This window comes from Dunckerocampus dactyliophorus, chromosome 1 (genome assembly GCF_027744805.1).
Source record: "Dunckerocampus dactyliophorus isolate RoL2022-P2 chromosome 1, RoL_Ddac_1.1, whole genome shotgun sequence".
In the NCBI taxonomy this organism is placed as follows: domain Eukaryota; kingdom Metazoa; phylum Chordata; class Actinopteri; order Syngnathiformes; family Syngnathidae; genus Dunckerocampus; species Dunckerocampus dactyliophorus.
Window position 1 is genome coordinate 5524067 of NC_072819.1, and position 21479 is coordinate 5545545.

Here is a 21479-nt window from a genome sequence, read left to right on the forward strand (position 1 = left end):
ACATTCACTTCACATTCTGGTGGTGTGAATGCACGCATTCATACTTTCAAAAATTAATCCAGCAATGGTCATATTCTGGTAATAAGCACACTTGGGAATATTATTGTGACATTAATCCGTGAAGCAGTGTAAATATGCGCAGTCATATTCTAGCAGCACTATTGACGGAAATATGTGCACTAACCTTGTTTATTTTTTATAGTATTGACAAGATAGAATAAAAAGCTTGCTGAAATGAGTTGTACTCACTTTGTGAGGAAGCTAAAGTTAGCCTGCCTGCTAACAACAAGCGAACAGCACAACGAGAAGAGATTTGTGTTGTTTTGAGTACATTCGACTCTGCCGCTGTGTTGCTTCTATTTGATGGATGGTTGCTGTTGGATCGGGACCCGCCCTGATCCTGGTGACAGATGAGGCTCTACGGGAACAGGCCCGATCAATCAATCAGCGACCCGGTCGAGCCTACAGCTCTCGCTCTCGAGCTCTCCACTCGCCGGGCCCGTTTGCCTCCCAGCTGGACTTTAAAGGGCAGAAATGAAGCACTTTTTATTCATCACGCATGACTGAAGTGTAATATTTCTCCTCGTGGCTTCGCAGGACGCCGCCTCGTATTTGACATCAATGCGCGTGGGGAAAAAGTACAGTGGAACATCCAAAATCCAACGGCATCATCAAAGCTTTATTAAGTGTACATGTTTAAAGTCACATTTTAACACTCTTAAGTGTCATATGAGTGGAAAAGGAAGTCACACAAGCGGAATATCACGCACTGCCATGATTAAAGAGTCTAAAACTTGGTTTACACTTGCACACGTTTTGTCCCCCGCAATGGTATGCAATTTTATGTGCCAATGAGTAAATTGGTGGTAAACAGGTGTGAAGTATATGTATACTGTGCAGGGCTACGTGCCAGTGCGCAAAGAATAGTTTGAAATGTTCAAAATTTGTGGCACGCATAGTTTCTGTGAACTAGTCTTGAACGCACCGCAACCTATGCCTAAACAATGCGGGCTGTGCATAAAGCGTGTCTCATTCACATGAATGGGTTAACTTTCCCTTCCCACCTCTTGGAAAAAGTTGGGGGGAATTCTCAAGTAATTTCTGTAGCGCCTTGGATCTTCCATGTGAACTTCTGTTAATAAGTGATCATAATGGCCAAAGCGGTGTCTTATAGTCAACAATTCCCTCTCCCACACTGTCCGTGTTTTCTAGTTTATGCCTCCTTCCTGCTTTTTGCGCACTCTCTTTCTGCAGCTGCGAGATAATACACTAGGTCCCCGACTTACGAACATCCGACTTGTGAACATTCAGAGATACGAACGCAAGCTGACTGGTCTATATTTTCATGTATTTTGCCTTGTACAATAGTAACTCAATATTTATACTGCTACATGCTTGACCAGTAGAGGGCACTGTGACACTGCTAATGTGACCAGCAGGTAGACGAAGAAGGTGCGGAGAGAGTGTAAAGGAGAAATGGAAAGCTAAAGTGTAGCTGTATGATGCAACCGGGACAGAGCATGTGATTAAAGTTTATGAAGAGTTAATAGGCCTGCTTAATTCTACACCACCCACAGAACACTACCTCTTTTAGAAGTGTCTAACCACGACGACCATTTGTCCTTTTTTCAATAACTCCTCCTCCTCCACCACAACGACGTATGCTCGACCACTCCTCTTCAAAAGTAAATAACATTTATCATTACGTATTATATCATTTTTATTATTGTTTTTTTCATTAATTATCCTCGTTTAATATTACTACTGCATCCAAACTCATATTTACATACATACACATATACTGTATAATGAAGCTAGGGGTGATGCCCGCTGTTGCGTGGCGCCATGTGGGACACAGCACGACCAAATAATTCCAGCGCGGTCATTTCATGCCAATGCGTACCATTTTTGGTCACAAATTGCGTGCCAAGTGCGTAATTTATGTGTAAACAGAACACAAACAGACCCTGCCACGCTAGCCGCTAGAACGACGACGCCCAGTGACTTTTAGCGCCCGCCTGGTTGGTCAAACCAGAACATGAAGCGCCAGCTTTTCCCTGACAGGCTTTGTTGTACAACTTCATTATGCCTTGTCTCCAATCATCAGTGGAAGAAAGCGTCACGGCGCCGATGAAAGGCCGCGAGAGTCGTTAAGCAGCGTTCCTTTTGTTTCCGACAGCCGTTGTTTGAGCGCCAGTCAAAAGGAGACAAAAGCTGTCTTTTTTTCCTGCTCGTCACAATAATAATAATTTTTTTTAAAAGCCAGTGTTGACGATTCAGACAGGCTGGCCTCGCCGCACAATTCTGATAGGAAGGCGAAGAAAGACGCAGCGACCAAAATGATGAGGAAAAGATGGATGGAGAGACAACCAGGAAGAGGATGTAGGGGGGGGGGTTGGGCCGATAGCGATAACGATTGCAGTGGAGAGAATCAAACGGCCCAATTTGATATAATCCCTCACAGACGCATGCAAAGCAGCAGCAAAGAAGCAGTACAGTGTCGACAGTGGAGGTAGGAGAGCGGCCTGCAGCATGCAACTGTCAAGGTCACAGCTTCAATTCCTCAAAAGAGGAAGAGAATTTAGAGTTAATGGAACATACGAGTTGCAGGAAATATGTTGGACAATTCACAGTCTTTGACGCACCTAATTTAGAGGAGGGGTTCTCAAATGGTCTCAACCTGGGACCCACATTTTCCAATGGTCACTAAGTCGCAACCCACTTTATTTAAGTCATTTTTATTTTTTATTTTTTTTTACACATTTATTTAAGTCATATTTATTTCTTTACAATGCAAGTCATTTTTATTTTAAGATTTTTTATTTAAATAATTTTTATTTTTATTATCCATTCATTTATTTTCTATACCGCTTAATCCTCATTAGGCTGGAGCCTATCCTAGCTGACCTCGGGCGGGAGGCGGGGTACACCCTGGACTGGTCGAAAGCCAATCGCAGGACACAAAATTAAACAACCATTCACACTCACATTCATACCTATGGACAATTTAGAGTCGCCAATTAACCCATCATGAATGTTTTTGGAATGTGGGAGGAAACTGGAGTACCCGGAGAAAACCCACGCACGCACGGAAGAAAATGAAAGAACTCCACACAGAGATGCCCAACAGTGATCATTCAGATCTCCTGACCGTGTGGTCAGCATGCTAACCACTCGGCCAATTTGTATTATTTTTATTCCTGTTACTATTTTATCTGAGGCATTTTTATTTGTATTTTTTTAATCATTTTCTTAACGTTTTTATTTTTTTCATTTTTGCTATTTTTGTTATTTTTTCATGTTATTTAAATCATTTTTATTTGTATTTATTGTCATTATTTTTTACACTTGAAAGCATTTTTCTTTTTCTTTCTTTTTTTTTACACTTAACGTTTAAATGATTTTTATTTTTATTTTTATTTTTATTTTACACATTTGTTAAAGCCTTTTTTATTTTATAAATGTATGTTTTTTTAATTGCTTATAATCTTTTGAAACATTAATAGACATAATTCCATGTCCAAAGTGCATTTTAGAGGACTTTATGAAGGCAAGGAAAAGAAATGCATGCAAAATAAAGTATCAAAAAGGCCACACAATCAGATATTTCACTTATTACTGTGCAATGTACATATACCAAGGAGGAAGATGACTAAAATATTGCCCAATTTTACTTCAAAGTACATACTTATGTAATTTTTTACTAGCTGTCTGCGACCCAGGATGGATCTGCGACCCAATTTTGGGTCCTGACCCACCAGTTGAGAACCATTGATTTAGAGTATGACTGTTTTTTTTAATTAAACACAGACAACAATTTAGAGTATTCAACTAACCCAATGTGCGAGTTTTCGCAAACAATGTAGGAATTAGCGTTTTCGTAAATACACATCACAAAAGTCGTCAATTAACCTAGTGTACAAATTTTCATTGATTGTGGAGACGATTCATTTAGAGTTAAAGTAACTAAGGCGTTTTCATAAACTAGAGTAAACGTAACGTGATTTTGCTGAGTCTTCAAAGACCCTAATGTATTTTCGCTAACTTTACAGTTAACTTCACGTTACATACAAGTTTTTGCAAGCACTTTCAGAGTTTTGTATGTACAGTAAGCCCCTGTTTATCTTGGTTAATTGGTTCCAGACCGGCCAGCAAATTTCCCTCAGTATAAATTGAATATTTTCATAGTTAGAGCATGAAAAAACGATATACGACTTTCTAAATATGCCATTTAGCATTATTAGACCCCTCCAGACATGAAATAACACCCCTAAATCACCTTTACACTTGTATTACCCAATATAGTAGGCATAATAAGAGAAAATAAGACATCTTAGACATAATTACGACATATAATTGACAGCGTACTTCCTGCGGTGGCTATTGTCTCATCAATGTAACATTACTGACCAGTGTAGAATACTGTTTGTGATTAAGAAGAGACACACTATGCACTTCACTCACTTTAATTTGTTCACTTCTCTGCAGTGAACATTGACACAGGAGCTGCTGTCGGCCGCAGCTCACGCCAGTCACTCGCACTCTGATAACACACAGCTAAACACAGTCATCTCTAGCGTCACACACGTCACTACCCAGGCCCCGCCTCTTAAAGGCGTACACAAAAAGTTACAGATATTACACTACATATTACAGCTTCTGAATGCCTTATATTTGTATTTTTGTTAATTTAGCCAGTTTTACACTTGAAAAGGTTTAATTTAGGCCAAGAATATGCACAGTTTGTGCACATATATATGTTGATTTTTTAAATATAGGCCGTATAACATATTAGTTTTTGTACAGTATACCGTATTGATTGATGACAAGAGTCGTCAATAGGGATGTACATCACTATTGACGACTCTTGCCCGATATTGGCATAAAAATGTAATATCGGTTGATATCGGTATTGGGTTTTTCACGATAATGAAAACGGATAATAAAAAACTGCTGTATATACAGTATAGGCCTAGTCTAAATTTACAAATTTACAAAAGTACAAATTTCGATTACATTTGGAGACAATCTATTTACATTTAACGTAACATACAAGCTTTTGTAAATATTTCTAGAATTTTGTCTTCAACAAACCTAAAGTTTTCGTAAATAACAAAGGTTTTCGTAAAGTCTTCAAAGTTACCGTTACATGCAAGTTTTCTTAAAACAGCGATTAACCTAATGCATAAAGTCTTCACCAAAGTTACCGATACATGCGGGTTTTCGTAAAAGTGTAATTAATCTAATGCGTAAAGTCTTCAAAGTTACCATTACATGCAGGTTTTTGTAAAAGTGTGATTAACCTAATGTGTAGAGTCTTCAAACTTACCATTACGTGCGGGTTTTCGTAAAAGTGTGATTAACCAAATGCGTTAAGTCTTCAAAGTCACCGTTACATGCAAGTTTTCGTAAAAGCCTGATCAAGCTAATGTAATTTTCGGAATCAATGAAGATGATTTAAAGTTAATGTATCATACAGGTTTTTTGTAAATATTGAGCCTAAAAATGCTAAAGTAGGGAGTTTCGTAAACAACAAAGTACGGTTGTCAAAAACTTTGTTTAAGGTAACGTACATGTTTTAGCGAGAGTACGTGTATGACAGTTTAGACTCATCAATTGATGTAATATACGAGTTTTCATACGAGTATTCAATGATCCAACTGTATGAGTCTTTCTAAATACATGAGCCACTTTAGTTAATGTAGTATAAGACTTTCCTTTAAACAATTTAAAGTCTTCAACGAAATGTATGAGCTTTTGGAATCAACTGAGACAATGTAAGGTGAACGAAACATTGTTTTCATAAACATCACATACAATTTGGAGTCGTCAACCAACCTAGTGTAAGAATTTTCCTAAACAATAAAGACAATTTAGAGCGAACGTAGCATGCAAGTTTACATAAATGTTGGAGGCAATTTAGAGTCTGCAACCAACATATGTTTTTTGTGACCATCGAAGGTATGGACCCTGTGAGGAAGTCTTAGTAGCAGGAAAGAAGCCATGTAAGCACGTATTAAACATACAAACTACACACTCTTAGCATAGCATAGCATAGTCTAGCATAGCATAGCATAGAATAGCTGGCCTGAGGCCCAAAAGCTCTGTTAGTTTTCTGAGCATGGCAGGATGAAGAACAAAGACAGGACGGTAATGTCCTCCAAGGGTTTACTTTCCTGTTATAATTCAATTTACAGCTCTTTTACTTCCTGGTACTTTACTATACCCATGTGATATCATGCAGCCCTGGGAGTTGCCCTGGGAAACCCCTTTGGGCTTCATCACAGCCGCCCTAATTGGTCACAGTGTAGATCCCCTGCAGGAAAGCCCCCTGACATTTACAGCATCAAACCACCCGTGCATGCATGGATGCATGAACGTGTGTGTCTTTACACTGCTGGCCACAAGTATCCACAAGTCGCATCTTCTTGAAAATATCAATCACCGAACAACATGAGAGCACGGTTAGCACGGACTGGCTGAGGGGAAAGTGGGGCAGTGCCCCTCCAGATCCAGCAGATGGCGCTTCAGTGAAAAGAGCACTATTTTCGCCTAGCAACAAGTGACTATACCTGCTAGCTATCTAAAACTTTATTTCTGTGGTGGGTTACAAATTAATCATGCAGATTAGGTGGTTGGTGTGCCGCCATTTTTTTAAATATATAAAATACTAACAGAGCGATGCCATGCTTGCAAATGGGTTGGATCATTTTTAGTAAATTTCAACAAACTTTTAGCTCAGGAATGTTAAAAATATTAATGATTAATTCATGGGAATTAATTACATTTTTAAATGTTTCAAACATTTTATTTTAATTATTTATGACATAAAAATGTTTTGGTTTTTGTTTAACAAACTAACACATACAAACATACTATTGGAACTTTGGAATACACATGTATGCAATAATTGTATTATTTACATTTTAAAATATTAATATGATAAATATACACTACCAGTCAAAACTTTTAGAACACCCCAATTTCTCTGGAGGAAAAACCTACATTTTTAAGTGCTAAGATGGTCTGTCTCTCTTCCACTGTGAATTCCCTTTTTTCTTGCCATTTTTGTAGCAACAAATGACTTTCTCCGGTACAGTGCTGTTCAACACATGTTCACGAGGTTTCCGTACCACGGTGTGTTCCTAACACTGCTTTCATTTAGACAGAGGAGGTAGTAAGTACTAAGAACTGGGAACACCTGTAGGAATTAGTTGCACCAGCTGCCAAGGCTTAATCAACCTCCAGTTCTGCAGAACAGCTATAAATTGTTGACCCGTTACCGTTTTTTAACCTCTGGCACTTCACCACTTTAGTTTATGATGCTGAAAAAATGCTAATAATGGACTCACCCATAAAAAGCCTTAAAAATGCCTAAAATCCTAAAATATGCCTCTCACAAGTAAATGCATTTAAAATTCCTTTTTACACATTAAGAACCAAAAACAGGCATATAGTACACTGTATTGTTCTTACAAAACGTGCAGCTACACAACATCACATCTTGTCACAGCATCTTCCTGCTGGAAAATGTTGAGTGACCGGATTCATAGCTGCAGCACACTTTTTTCCCCCCCTGTGGATAGCGCCATCAAACCATTTTTTAAAAAGCGAATAATTAGAATCAGTTTGTCAATTAAAACAATTTTGTTGAAAAAGAGGCATAATAGTTTATATTGTGTTGTTATTTTGAGTGGTCAAGTAGCATCCATCATCCATGTATGCCACAGTGGACCCATATAATATCATAAAAATAATAAAACAATAGATTGAATACCCCCCGAACGGAACTTTTCACACAATGTCAAGTTCCTGCGCTTTGACCTCAAAAGCGAGCCCTGAAAGACAAGTTATTTTCTGCCAAGATGTTGCACCTGCCTGCCCTCCAGCAGCCGAGTCCTCCTCTCCATCGGCTCGCTGCTCTTTCCTGTCTTTGCATCATTCTCCCAGTGTCAGCGTTCCTCCTTCTCCTCCTCCTTCTCCTCCTCTTCATGTCCAATGTCGTCACCCAGGTCCAAGACGCATGAGATGTTTCCTGCTTCCACCTGGAAGAGAGGTTGATGGTTGCATATCTGAACCAAGATTGAGTGGCAATGATCGGGATTGATTGTTTCTTCATCGCGTCTTAAAGCAGTGAAAGGAAAATGGCGCGTAAAAACGTGGCATTTTAACAGCTTCACTTTTTATATACACTGTAGGAAGCATCTGTTCCAGGGTTAAACTGTGGCCATCACAAAACTTTTATCTCGTTGAAGAGATCCGTGACTTGATCAGGTGGTTAATTATTTGGGGAAAAAATTGGAACTGTTGCCTAAAATGACAAAACTACGCCCCGCTCCCCCCAAAAACATGACATGTGTTCCTCGTGACCAAAAATGTCCAATTGAAATTGAAAACCATGACAAATTACATTTTTTTAAATAATAAAAAATATATATTTAAATTTGTTGTAATAAATAACATTTAATAAATGAATGAATGAATGAATACAAACATAAAAAAGTAGAAAAGTGAAAATTACTGTTTAAAATATATACAAATGAAAAGTTTTAAGTTTAAGTTTAAGACATAAATATGTTTAAGACATATTTAATAAATATATACATATAAAAGGAAGAAGAAAAGTAAAAATTTTAATTTAAAATGTAAAAAATAAAATAAAATAATAAAAAAAACATTAAAAAGAGGTTTAAATTTGTTTTAATAGAGAGCATGAAATAAATTAATACATAAATACATACAAATACAAAGACATTGAAAAGCAAACATTTTAATTTAAAACATAAAAGAAACTTAAAAATTAAATAAGAAAAAAACATTAAAAAGAAGTTTAAATGTATTTTAATAAATAATATTAAATAAATGAATGAATGAATGAATAAATACAAAGAAATAGAAAAGTAAATATTTACATTTTAAAAGTAAAGAAAAGTAAAAAAAAATACAATAAGAAAAATACATTAAAAATAAGTTTTAATTTTTTTTAAAAAACAAAATAAGATTTAATAAATACATGTATGAATAAATAAATACTAATAAAAAAATAAATACAAAAGTAAAATTTAAAATGTAAAAAATAAAAAATAAAATCAGGAAAACACAATTTTTTTTAAACAAAATACAATTTTATAAATAAACAAACAAATAAATACAAATAAAGTAAAGTTTAAAGGGATAGTTTATTTTTTTATATGAAGTTGTATGACATCCCCATCAGCACTGTAGTCCAATAACAGCCATTTACCCCCCACTTGGTCTCCTAAGTCCAGTTCTGGTCAGATTTCCATGATGAAGAACGTAGTTCCACTTAGTTTCTGTGGACAATTAAGTAAAGAGTTTGGCGTCTCAAAACAATATGCGTTCAAAAGATTAATACGTTTGCATCACAAAAATGCCTTCTCAAAAAAATCAGATCTCACAAAACGCTTGGCGTTATAGCTGTCTCCCGCCGTATCCCTGCGCACCCGTCGCCTGTGCGTTCATGTGTATGTGTCCTTTAAAGGCCTAAAACCCCCCACATATAATGAATATGTGAAATGTATATGTACGGCTGCTGTAGGTCTTAAAAGGTAAAAGACATAAAATTATATTTATTTACAGCAGTTTTGGGAAGCTGACGTTTTTGGCCATTAGGACTTGGAGTGTGAGTTTTTGTTTTAAATCTGACACCGTAGAAAAAATATCAACAAATGAACGAGGATATTTAAAGGACCGTTAATAGTAAAAGATCAACACAACAGAAGAGTCTATGTTACAGGAGATACTGTAATTCTATTTGTATCATTTCTATCCCGTTTTCCTCTCGGAGCCTTCACACCAGCGTCGTCGTCTGTGCTGCAAGTCGCAGCAGGAAGTCAACGCTAAAAGTACACAATGAGAGTGAAAGCGAGGACGGCGACAGGACGGCGGGAGGAGGTGCTGCTTCTAATTTGGGAGGTGGAATGAGCATGAAGAAGAAGATCGTGTGGACAAACAGACGAAAAAAAAAAAAAAACAGGAAGAGAAAGATGGCGGACGCTAATCCTGGCCAAGATATTACTTCATTAATCGCCGCTTCATCACGGGAGCGTGCAGCTGCCGCTCCTTTATGGCGAGCGTGAATGACGCTAATGAGGAATTTATAAGCAAGAAGATACTACCGCGCATGTGTGCGTGTGTGTGTGATGAAATTAAATACGTACATCCACCAAAGAACACACAAAAAGAAGAAATGTCTTCATTGAAACAAACAGACATAATTATTAAACCACTTAATCAAAGAATTGGGTCGTTTTGGTGTGGAATTGATTATCCATTAAACAGTGTGCAGTATTTGGCTGCCACCAGCAGAGGCGCTGTTTTCACTCGCCCGTGGCAGGGATTCTCAGAAGTACGGTTAAAAAAGTGCCTAAATTTGCCACTGGGAACTTTTTTCTCCAAAAATTATGACTTTTTCTCATATTATTAAGATAATATAACAACTTTCATCTTGTAAAGTTGTGCCTTTTTCTTGGAAAATTGCAGCTTTTTCTCATATTAGGACATTTTGTCCTAAAATCACAGTTTTATCCTCATGATGGCTGTTACTATGTCTCCTATATTGGTTAATAGGAGTGTAAAGGTGACTATAGGTGTCATGCTCTGTGAGTTAACCCACATGACCGTTTGGTATGTGTTCCCTTTTATGCCTTTATTTTGTAGTATTTCCTGCTTTGCCTGTTCTGTGTCTGCCTGCTTTGCTTTTCCTTTATCACTCGCACCTGTTGCTAATTTGAGTTGTCCTTCCATTTAGTTGAGGTGCGTGCTTCTTTGGTTGTCGTTGCATTGTTTGTTGTCACTTTCCACCCTACTGCAACCCTGTCTTTGCTGGTATCCTGCCGCTGTGTTATTGAAAAATATATACTTTACCTGCAATCGAGTCTCCTGCTCTCTGCATCCTTGGGGTCGCAACGCCACAAAGCCAGAACGTGGCATTGGGGAGTTATTTCATGTCTAGAAGGCTAACAGGTTGTCCACTGCTTTTCTATGCTGTAACTATGGAAATATTACATTTATAAATAAGGAATCCTACTTTGTGGAAATTCACTGATCACGGTCGGGTCTGGGACCAATTAACCGCGAAAAACAAGGGATTATTGGATATGCTAATATTCATGGAGGTTTTCTGAACTAAAGTGTACAGTGAAGTGATGTTCCATAATGTATTAATGAGTTGCTGCAAGGTTTTTGTTTGCTGATGCGTGTCAAGGCTTCCGCGGTCACGCCTGAAGTGTTATAAAATGTCACATTTCTTCCCGTCCTCGGATGCTAACCTACATTCCAGCCAACACCTCAGGTCAAAACCCTCTGGAAGCTAATAGTTGAAAAGGTTTTTTTTTTCCACATTTCACATCAATCCCTTGCACGACGGCCGTTTGAGTTTTTGTGCAGCTTGTGTTGTTTCACATGTGGCAAGTCCGTGACTTAACCACAGGGGGGCGCCACCACCGTCTTATAACCATTATTAAAAAGAAATTCATGCAATTGACTCGCTGTGACGACTCCTGACAAGGAAAGTGGGGGAGAAAAAAGTATTATTAGTAGTAGGAGTAGTAGTAGAATTAACATCCTGTCAAATGATTCATCTGAAAATGCCGTCGGTGTTTCGCCTGAGGGGGGCGCTGCATTTGTTTTCTCTCCACTGATTGGCCTGAGGGAAGCCTGCATCACTAGCAGGGGGATGACATGTTTATTTTGCTACAACACACACACACACACACACACACCACTTTCTTCTCCCTGGATTTCAAACACACAGCTCAAAATAGCACACACACACAGAGCTCACTTGAGTGGCTATGTGGGACAGCAGCTTGGGGATAGACAACTGATTCACTTTGAGTGGCACACGGATATTTATAGTGTGTGTGTGTGTGTGTCTTCTTATGGTAATGTGGTGCTACTCCTTGACATCTCACTGGTAGGACCCTTCTCCTTAGCAGGGACATTTTGGCTGGTCCACACAAGAACAATGCTAACACGAGCTCACACTGTGTGTGTGCGCGTGTGTGTGTGTCTGGCTCTCACTGTCCAATATAGCTTTTCCCAACACACCGCTACCATGGTTACGCAGCGACATGGAGAACAGTCGTACGAGCATCCACACTGCTGATCTGTGTCGCTCTCACACACACACACACACACGCACACACAAGATGGATAGAATTTGATTTTGTTAATGTTATTTGTGCATAATGACCATGTTGTATACGAATGCTAATATGCTAACTTCCTGAGCATGAGCAGAGGCTGAAATGCAACTTACCAGCTGACGTCGGTTCCCGTACTGTCTTGTGGTGAAAGGCCATACTGCTTGGATGACTTGTCAACGCATGGGACCACATCCCTTCTTGTGATTCTTGTTGAAAAGTTGACACGAGTTGCCAACTGACACAACCCAGACAGAAAGGAGGCAGAGCAAGGGTACATCCTGGCATTTTAATGGTCCTGTAGAACAGGGGCGCTCAAATGGTGTCAACCTGGGAACCACATTTACCAATGGTCATTAAGTGACGACCCACTTTTAGTCATTTTTATTATATTTTTTTACACTTTCATTTAAGTCATTTATTTATTTATTTCTAAGCATTTTTACACTTTTATTGAAGGCATTTTTATTATTTTTTAAACGTTTTTATTGAAGTCATTTTAATTTATTGTTATTATTTTTTACACTTTTATTTAAGTCATTTTTATTATTTGTTTGTATTGTTTTTTTTAAATTTTTATTTAAGTCATTTCATTTGTATTTATTTTAATTATTTTTTTACGCTTTATGGCATTTTTATTTATTTGTATTTTTGTAAGTCATTTTTCATATTATTTTTTTTAACTATTACTTAAGTCACTTTATTTATATATATTTTAATTATTTTTTACACTTTATGGCATTTAGATTTTTATTTGTATTCTTTACACTTTTACTTGAGTAATTTTCTTTTTTTTTATTTATTTTTTACACTTGAAGTTTTTATTTATTTTAATTACTTTTTACACTTTTATTTAAATAATTTTAAATAGTTTTTTTTACCCCTTTATTATTCTTTTTTTTTACAAATGTACAATTTTTTTTTTAAATCGCCTATCATCTTCTGACATTATTACATATCGAAAGTGCATTTTAGAGGAATTTATAAAGGCATTTTAAGGAAATAAGGAAGTAAGGAAGAACATGATCATTGCATGCATACAAATAATGCATCAAGTAAAATGACATCAGATATTTCTCTTATAACTGTAATGTACAAATACCAAGGAGAAAGATGACTAAAATACTTCTCAATTTTACTTCAAAGTATAAATTTCTATGCCATTTTTGACTGGCTGTCTGCGACGCCCTCAAGATGGATCCACAACCCACTTTTGAATTGCAACCCACCAGTGGAAAACCGCTGCTCTACAAGATGGGTGTCCACATTGACAATGGGTGCCATTTGCTAGCCTGGCTCACTGTTGCCCCCTGTGGCTCCAGGAGGTGTTACATGACGCATCATCTCTCTTCTAAAGGAGAATTTTATTTTTTCTGAGAAGTGAAAAGAAGAAAATGCTAACTTCCTTCGCGTTAGTTGAGGGTAGAATCAACTGTCCTGTGCAAGTAAAAGTGGACATTGACATTGTATTGTAGATAAAAAGGAAATGCTAATATGCTAACTTCCTTAGCATGAGCAGATGCTAAAATACAACTTACCGTATGACTTGTTCACACATGAGACCACGTCCTTTCTTGTGATTGTTGTTGAAAAGTTGAAGAAAAGGTGTGCAGTAAGAATACATTCTGGCATTTTAGTGGTTCTCGACAAGATGTGTGGCCTTAGAAGAGAACTTTGTTCTATTATGAGTACACATTGTCACCTGGTGCCATTTGCTAACCATGCTCACTCCTGCCTCCTGTGGCGCAAGGAAGTATTTTACAAAGGAGAATAGTTTTTCTGAGAAGTGAGAAGAAAGAAGACATTTCTAACTTCCCTAGCCTTAGCTGAAGGTAAACTACCTGTCCCTTACAACCAAAAGTGGGTTGTATTGTAGGTAAAGACGAAATGCTAATATGCTAACTTCCTTAGCGTTAGCTCTGGTGAAATTACTTATCCCTTACAATTAAAAGTGGGCAGTATTGTAGGTAAAAAAGAACTGTTGATATGCTAACTTCCTTAGCATTAGCTCTGGTGAAACTACTAAATGCTAATATGTTAACTTCTTTAGCACTAGGAGAAGGTGAAACTACCTGTCCCTTCCAACCAAAAGTGGAATGTATTGCAGGTAAAACAGAAATGCTATTATGCTAACTTCCTTAGCGTTAGCTCTTGTGAAACCACTTATCTCTTACATTTAAAAGTGGGCTGTATTGTTGGTAAAAAGGAAATGCTAATATGTTCACTTCCATAGCATGAGCTGTTGCCAGCTGATGTTGGTTCCGGTAGCCTCTTGTGGTGAAGTGCGGCAGTGCTTGGATTACTTGTCAACACATGGGACCGCCTCCCAGATTGTTGCATAATAAACAATGATTGATCCACACTCCTGAGCAGAGGAAGTCCAAAAGTGGTGAAAAATCTGCTGCCTTCTCTCCCTCTTTCCCTCTTATCTTATTTTCCAGCTCTTGCTCCTTTCCTTCCTGCCTTCTAATCCTGCTCTGTCACATTTCCTCTTCCTTTTACTCTTCCCCTTTGTTTCCGAGTGTTGATGTAAAGTTCAGTGACTATGTGACGCTTACACTGACTTATGGAGAGAGGAGGGGGGGAGAGGAGCGATCTGGACGTGATAGATTGGACGCTGGAGGCAGAGGCAACCCAGAAAAGGAGGACTTGGTAATTTGGACAAGGAGAAATGAAAGGAAAAGGCTGACTGTGTTAAATTTGACCCAGAAAGAAACGCAACGTTAGGGCGAACAAGCTGAAGTGAAGGTGATGATGGACGGAGCAGACAGAGGAGAAAAACAGCTAAAACACTTAAGTGTTTGAAGAATATACAGTTCAGCACAAAAACACTGACAAATATACACTTCAGTGTCGAGTTCTACTTGAGCCCTTGTGAGGGGCTCCCTACGGGAAACACTGTAAAGAGAAATAGGCCTCCAGGGTTACACTGTGGCTATCATAAACGCAAAAGTGACTTTTTATGATGTTTTAAGAGTAACATGTTATATGTCCCCTCCGTGAATCACCACCTTACCGTGGTGGAGGGGTTTGTGTGCCCGAGTGATCCTAGGAGCTATGTTGTCTGGGGCTATATGCCCCTGGTAGGGTCTCCCAAGGCAAACAGGTCCTGGGTGACGGGCCAGACCAAGAGTGATTCAGAAGACCCCTATGAATAAACACACGAGGAGAGACCGCACCTCGCCCGGAAGTGGGATACCGGGGCCTCACCCTGGAGCCAGGCCTGGGGGAGGGGCTCGCAGGCGAGCGTCTGGTGGTCGGGCTTTCACCCGTGGGACCCGGCCGGGCTCAGCCCGAAGAAGCCACACGGGATCTCCCCCCCGTAGACCCACCACCTGCGGGGGCAAGCATAAGGGTCCGGTGCATTGCGTTTTGGGTGGCGGTCGAGGGCGGGCACCTAGGCGACCTGGTCTTCGGCGGCCAAATCTGGTTCTTGGGACATGGAACGTCACTTCTCTGGCGGGGAAGGAGCCCGAACTTGTGAGAGAGGTTGAGACATTCCGACTAGATATAGTCGGACTCACCTCGACCCACAGTTTGGGTTCTGGATCCAAACTCCTCGAGAGGGGCTGGACCTTGTTCTACTCTGGAGTTGCTGCAGGGGAGAGGCGGCGAGCTGGTGTGGGCTTATTAATAGCCCCCCGGCTCGGTGCCTCTGTGTTGGAGTCATCCCCGGTAAACGAGAGGGTCATTTCCCTATGCCTTCGGGTTGGGGAAAGGGTCCTGACTGTCGTTTGTGCGTACACGCCAAACGGCAGTTCAGAGTACCCAGCCTTCCTGGAGTCCATCAGAGGGGTGCTGGAGAGCACCCCAACTGGTGACTCTGTCGTTTTGCTGGGAGACTTCAACGCCCATGTGGGCAATGACAGTGTGACCTGGAGGGGCGTGATTGGGAGGAACGGCCTCCCCGATCTGAACCCGTGCGGTGTGATGTTGTTGGACTTCTGTGCGAACCACAGTTTGTCCATCACTAACACCATGTTCCAGCATAAGGATGTCCATAAGTGCACATGGCACCAGGACACCCTAGGCCGCAGGTCTATGATCGACTTTGTAGTCGTATCATCAGACCTGCGTCCGCATGTTTTGGACACACGGGTAAAGAGAGGGGCTGAGCTGTCAACTGATCACCACCTGGTGATGAGTTGGATTAGATGGCGGGGGAGGATGCCGGACAGACCCGGGAGACCCAAACGTGTAGTGAGGGTGTGCTGGGAACGTTTGGCAGAGTCTCCTGTTCGTCGAGTCTTCAGCTCTCACCTCCGGCAGAGCTTCTCCTGCATCCCGGGGGAGGACGAGGATATCGAGTCCGAATGGGCTCTATTCCGTGCCTCCATTGCTGAGGCAGCCGATCGGAGCTGCGGCCGCAAGGTGGTCGGTGCCAGTCGTGGCGGCAAGCCCCGAACCCGATGGTGGACACCAGAGGTCAGGGCTGCCGTCAAGCTGAAGAAGGAGTCCTATCGAGCATGGATGGCTTGTGGGACTCCTGAAGCAGCTGACGGGTACCGGCAGGCCAAGCGGCACGCGGCTTCGGCGGTGGTCGAGGCAAAAACTTGGGTGTGGGAGGAGTTCGGTGAGGCCATGGAACACGACTTTCGGTCGGCCTCGAAGAGGTTCTGGCAAACCGTCCGGCGCCTCAGAAAGGGGAAGCAGTGCCCGGTCCACACTGTTTACAGTGGGGACGGGAGCCTGCTGACCTCGACTGAGGATATAGTTGGGCGGTGGAAGGAATACTTTGAGGCCCTTCTCAATCCCACTGACATACCTTCCCTAGAGGAAGCAGAGACTGAGGATACGAACGCGGACAGTTCCATCACCGTGGCTGAGGTATCTGGGGTAGTCAAAATGCTCCCCAGTGGCAAAGCTCCGGGGGTGGACGAGTTTCGCCCTGAATTCCTCAAGGCTTTGGATGTTGCGGGACTGTCTTGGCTGACACGTCTCTTCAACATTGCGTGGAAGTCGGGAACAGTACCTCTGGATTGGCAGACTGGGGTGGTGGTCCCCCTTTTCAAGAAGGGTGACCGGAGGGTGTGTTCCAACTATAGGGGGATCACACTCCCCAGCCTCCCTGGGAAAGTCTATTCCAGGGTGCTGGAGAGAAGGGTACGACCGTTAATCGAACCTCGGCTACAGGAGGTGCAATGTGGTTTTCGTCCTGGTCGCGGAACACTGGACCAGCTCTACACCCTTGCAAGGGTCCTGGAGGGTACTTGGGAGTTTGCCCAACCGGTCTACATGTGCTTTGTGGACCTGGAAAAGGCATTCGACCGTGTCCCTCGCGGTGTCCTGTGGGGGGTGCTCCGGGAGTATGGGATTGGTGGCGCGCTACTACGTGCCATTCAGTCCTTGTACAACCGGAGCAGGAGCCTGGTTCGCATTGCCAGTAGTAAGTCAAGCCTGTTTCCGGTGAACGTTGGCCTCCGCCAAGGCTGCCCTTTGTCACCGATTCTGTTCATAATTTTCATGGACAGAATTTCTAGGCGCAGCCAAGGTGTCGAGGGAGTCCAGTTCGGGGGCACTAGGATCTCATCTCTGCTATTTGCAGACGATGTGGTCCTGATGGCCTCATCGAGCTGTGACCTGCAGCGTTTACTGGGACGGTTTGCATCTGAGTGTGAAGCTTCTGGGATGAGACTCAGCACCTCCAAATCCGAGGCCATGGTTCTCAGTCAGAAAAGGGTGGATTGCTCCCTCCGGGTTGGGAATGAGGTCCTGCCCCAGGTGGAAGAGTTCAAGTATCTCGGGGTCTTGTTCACGAGTGAGGGAAGGTTGGAGCGTGAGGTCGATAGGCGGATCGGCGCAGCGTCTGCAGTAATGCGGTCGCTGTACCGGACCGTCGTGGTGAAGAGAGAGCTGAGCCGGAAGGCAAAGCTCTCAATTTACCGATCGAGCTATGTTCCCACCCTCACCTATGGTCATGAGCTTTGGGTCATGACCGAAAGAACGAGATCGCGGATACAAGCGGCTGAAATGAGTTTCCTTCGTAGGGTAGCGGGACTCACCCTAAGAGACAGGGTGAGGAGCTCGGTTATCCGAGAGGAGCTCAGAGTAGAGCCTCTGCTCCTTCACATCGAGAGGAGCCAGCTGAGGTGGCTCGGGCATCTAGTCCGGATGCCTCCCGGACGCCTCCCTGGTGAGGTGTTTCGGGCATGCCCAGCCGGGAGAAGGCCCCGGGGAAGACCTAGGACACGCTGGAGGGATTATGTCTCACAGCTGGCCTGGGAACGCCTCGGTGTCCTCCCGGTGGAGCTGGAGGAGGTGGTCGGGGCCCGGGAAGTCTGGGCTTCCCTACTGAGACTGCTGCCCCCGCGACCCGGACCCGGATAAGCGGAGGAAAATGGAATGGAATGGAATGTTATATGTCCAAACTTCTTCCACTAATAGTGAAAAATCAACGGCTGCAGGGGCCACTTTGATATTTTTGTAAAGCAAAGCATGTAGATATCCTAAGAAGTTATATACAGTATATTTCAAGAAAAAAAGTACAGTCTTTGCTCTTTTTTTATTGTGTGTTCTAAAGTTTATTCTAATATTTCCAATAATAATTCAAATAATATTTTCACTCTGTTCCCACATTATAGGTTTTTCTCCAACCTAATTATATTTTAAAAATTGTCTGTAATATTTCAACTCTATGCTAACAAAATGGCATTTTCCCGAATGTTACAAGTTTATTCTTGTAAAATTGCAACCCTTTTCTTGTTAAAATACCACTTTTTCCTCTTAATAGTTTGACTTTATTTTTGTAAAATTATTCCCATAATATTTTTGACTTTATTCTCGGAACATTATAACTTTTTCCGGAACCAAATTTTCCAAAAATTACAACTTTATTTATTGTTTTGTTTGTTTTCGACAATATTAAGACTTAAAAAAATATTCTTTCCTAAATATTTCAATTTTATGCTACTAGAATTTTTCCTTACAATATTACAACATTATGGTTGTGAAATTACTATTATTCTCATTAGCCTACAACTTTTGTCTTTTAATATTTTGACATTATTCTTCTAAAATTACTGCTGCTTTTTCCATTTTTGGTGTTTTTTTGTTTCTTAAATTACTGTATATTTTTAGAATGTGCCGCCGGCCAATTAAAAAAAAACAGCCACGTGTTGCTGTTGAAATATGAGTGTAATGTTAGCTCTGTAGATCACATAGCTATGCTCGTGTTGCTAATGTTTGTGCAGTGTGTGTATACTGTTGCATGTGATGTATAGCATCTATTACGCAGGTGCACAATAGCGCTTCTTGGAGGCTCATGTGGACAGACACACCTCATTAGCATTTTAGTAACAATGCTACACACACAAAACAGCGGGCGTGTTCCCAATAGGCCTTGCTAGTAGCACTGAGCTCTTGTGAGTTGTGGTAAATTCCCAATAGTACAGCTTTCCACTGTGTCGGGTTGTAAACGGCAGTCTTTTTACACTAAGAGGGAGAGAACTCGCAGAAAAGCGACAGTTGGAAAGTGAGACAAGCCAATAGATCAATAAAGAGATAAGCCAGAGTGAAGTAAATGGATTTATACAAGTAGACACAATAGATTGGAGGCGCAGGCACTGAATAGAGGCATGCAGTGCTTGGCTAGCAGATTATTCGTAGAGCTACATGTTTGTGTGTGTGTGTGTGTTATTTTTATCTCTCTATTCAAAATTTGCATGCAGAAGTGCAGCAAGTGAGTGTCGTCTGACTTTTCGCTCTCCTTGGTTTCATTTCTACGCTACAACTTGACCTCTGACCAACTTTGGCCAATGGGAGTCTTCACGTTCCTCTTCCTTATTTCGTCAGGTACATCCACGCTCTCTACTTGGGCGCCCAGAGTCGTTGGCACGGCGACAGTTCCCGCCACCGCTTCCACTGGCGGCTGATGTTCGAAAGCGCGGACATCACCATGCTCCGCCTCCTGGAGGCCTTCCTCAAGTCGGCGCCGCAGCTCGTCCTTCAACTGAGCATCATTATCCACGGAAACGCAGTTCTGCCGCTGCAAGGTGAGACGCTCCCAGGTAGCTGTGGTCAAAGATCATACTCAACATGTGACATGTCAGAAACCTTTAATCCTAACCACTAACTCCTAACCTTGACCTAAACCACTAGCTCTCACCTACCCTAATCATAACGCTACTTCATTCTTAACCATTGATCCTAACCCAGTGAACCTACCTCAACCATAGTGGCTGGGGGATCAAGGGTATTTGTTAAGGGTATATACTCTAGGTATAGGGGCTCTGACCTACCCCCTATACCTATCCCCATTTCTAACCCCTAACCACAACCTTAACCCTCAGATAACCCCCTAACTAATCTTAGCCCTTAACCAAATCCTATAACCCCTATGCCTACTCTGACACCTACCCCCAAACCACTAACCCTAACCATAACTGTACTTTGTTAAGGGTATATAGGTATAGGGGCTAGGTCAGAACCCCAATTTCTAACCCTTAACTATAACCTTAACCCTGACATAACCTCCTAACCCTAAAGCTATTGTAGCTCTTAACCAAAACCTCTAACACTTACCCCTTAAACCCAATCCTTACCATAACCGAAATTTAAACAGAACCTCTAACCAACCTAACCCTACCCAAAACAAAACTGCTAATCCAAACACACAGCAAAGACAAAAATGCTACATATACTGTAGAACAATTTAAGATGATTTGTTAGTTTTCTTTCTCTCAGATCCATGTGGTTTCTGGGCGCAGGTCTGTCAGCCTCGGCCTCCCTGGTATCGCTGGCCTGGATGATTGCATCATACCAGAAAGTTCTGAGGGACTCTCGGGATGACAAGCTGCCCATGTCCTACAAGGCCGTCATTGCCCAGATCCTGTGGCACCTGTTCACTATCGGGGCCAGGACGGTGGCCTTTGCCCTCTTTGCCTCTGTCTTCCAGCTCTACTTTGGAATCTTTATTGTCAGTCACTGGTAAGACCCATTCTGTCAGAATACAAAAATACTACTCACCATTTGATGAGGCAAGCTTCTATCAACATGCCAACTCTTTGCATAACCCGTCCACCATATTACGTGGACAGTGATTCAGTAGTTTTTGCTTCACTGCAGAGTACCGGCTCAGCTCAGTTCTTCTATACGCTTCTCAGCCTTGCTTTGTGGTTGTTGGATTTCCACTTGAAAACACTTGGTCAGTCAACTGAAAACTACATTGAAATAGTAGGCAACTGGACTTCTTCTTGATTGTTCTTGGTTGATTCTCCATCCAAAAGGCTTCTACAACTTCTGGTGGAGTCGCTGTATTTATGTCTCTGGTAGGAGTGTCCTCAGAGGGGTGATTTTCCATAACTGTCCAGGAGA

The 21479-nt window shown here is 41.5% G+C and overlaps 1 protein-coding gene across 1 annotated transcript in view; it reads left to right on the top strand.

The window, feature by feature from the left end:
* The window catches only part of LOC129183028 (XK-related protein 7-like), a 41278-nt gene that overhangs the window by 14472 nt on the left and 5327 nt on the right, over nt 1-21479 (top strand). Inside the window, exons 2-3 of the mRNA XM_054779813.1 lie at nt 19959-20158; nt 20873-21092. Coding sequence (XP_054635788.1) covers nt 19959-20158; nt 20873-21092 — 420 coding nt within the window. The remainder of the gene's footprint in view (nt 1-19958; nt 20159-20872; nt 21093-21479) is intronic.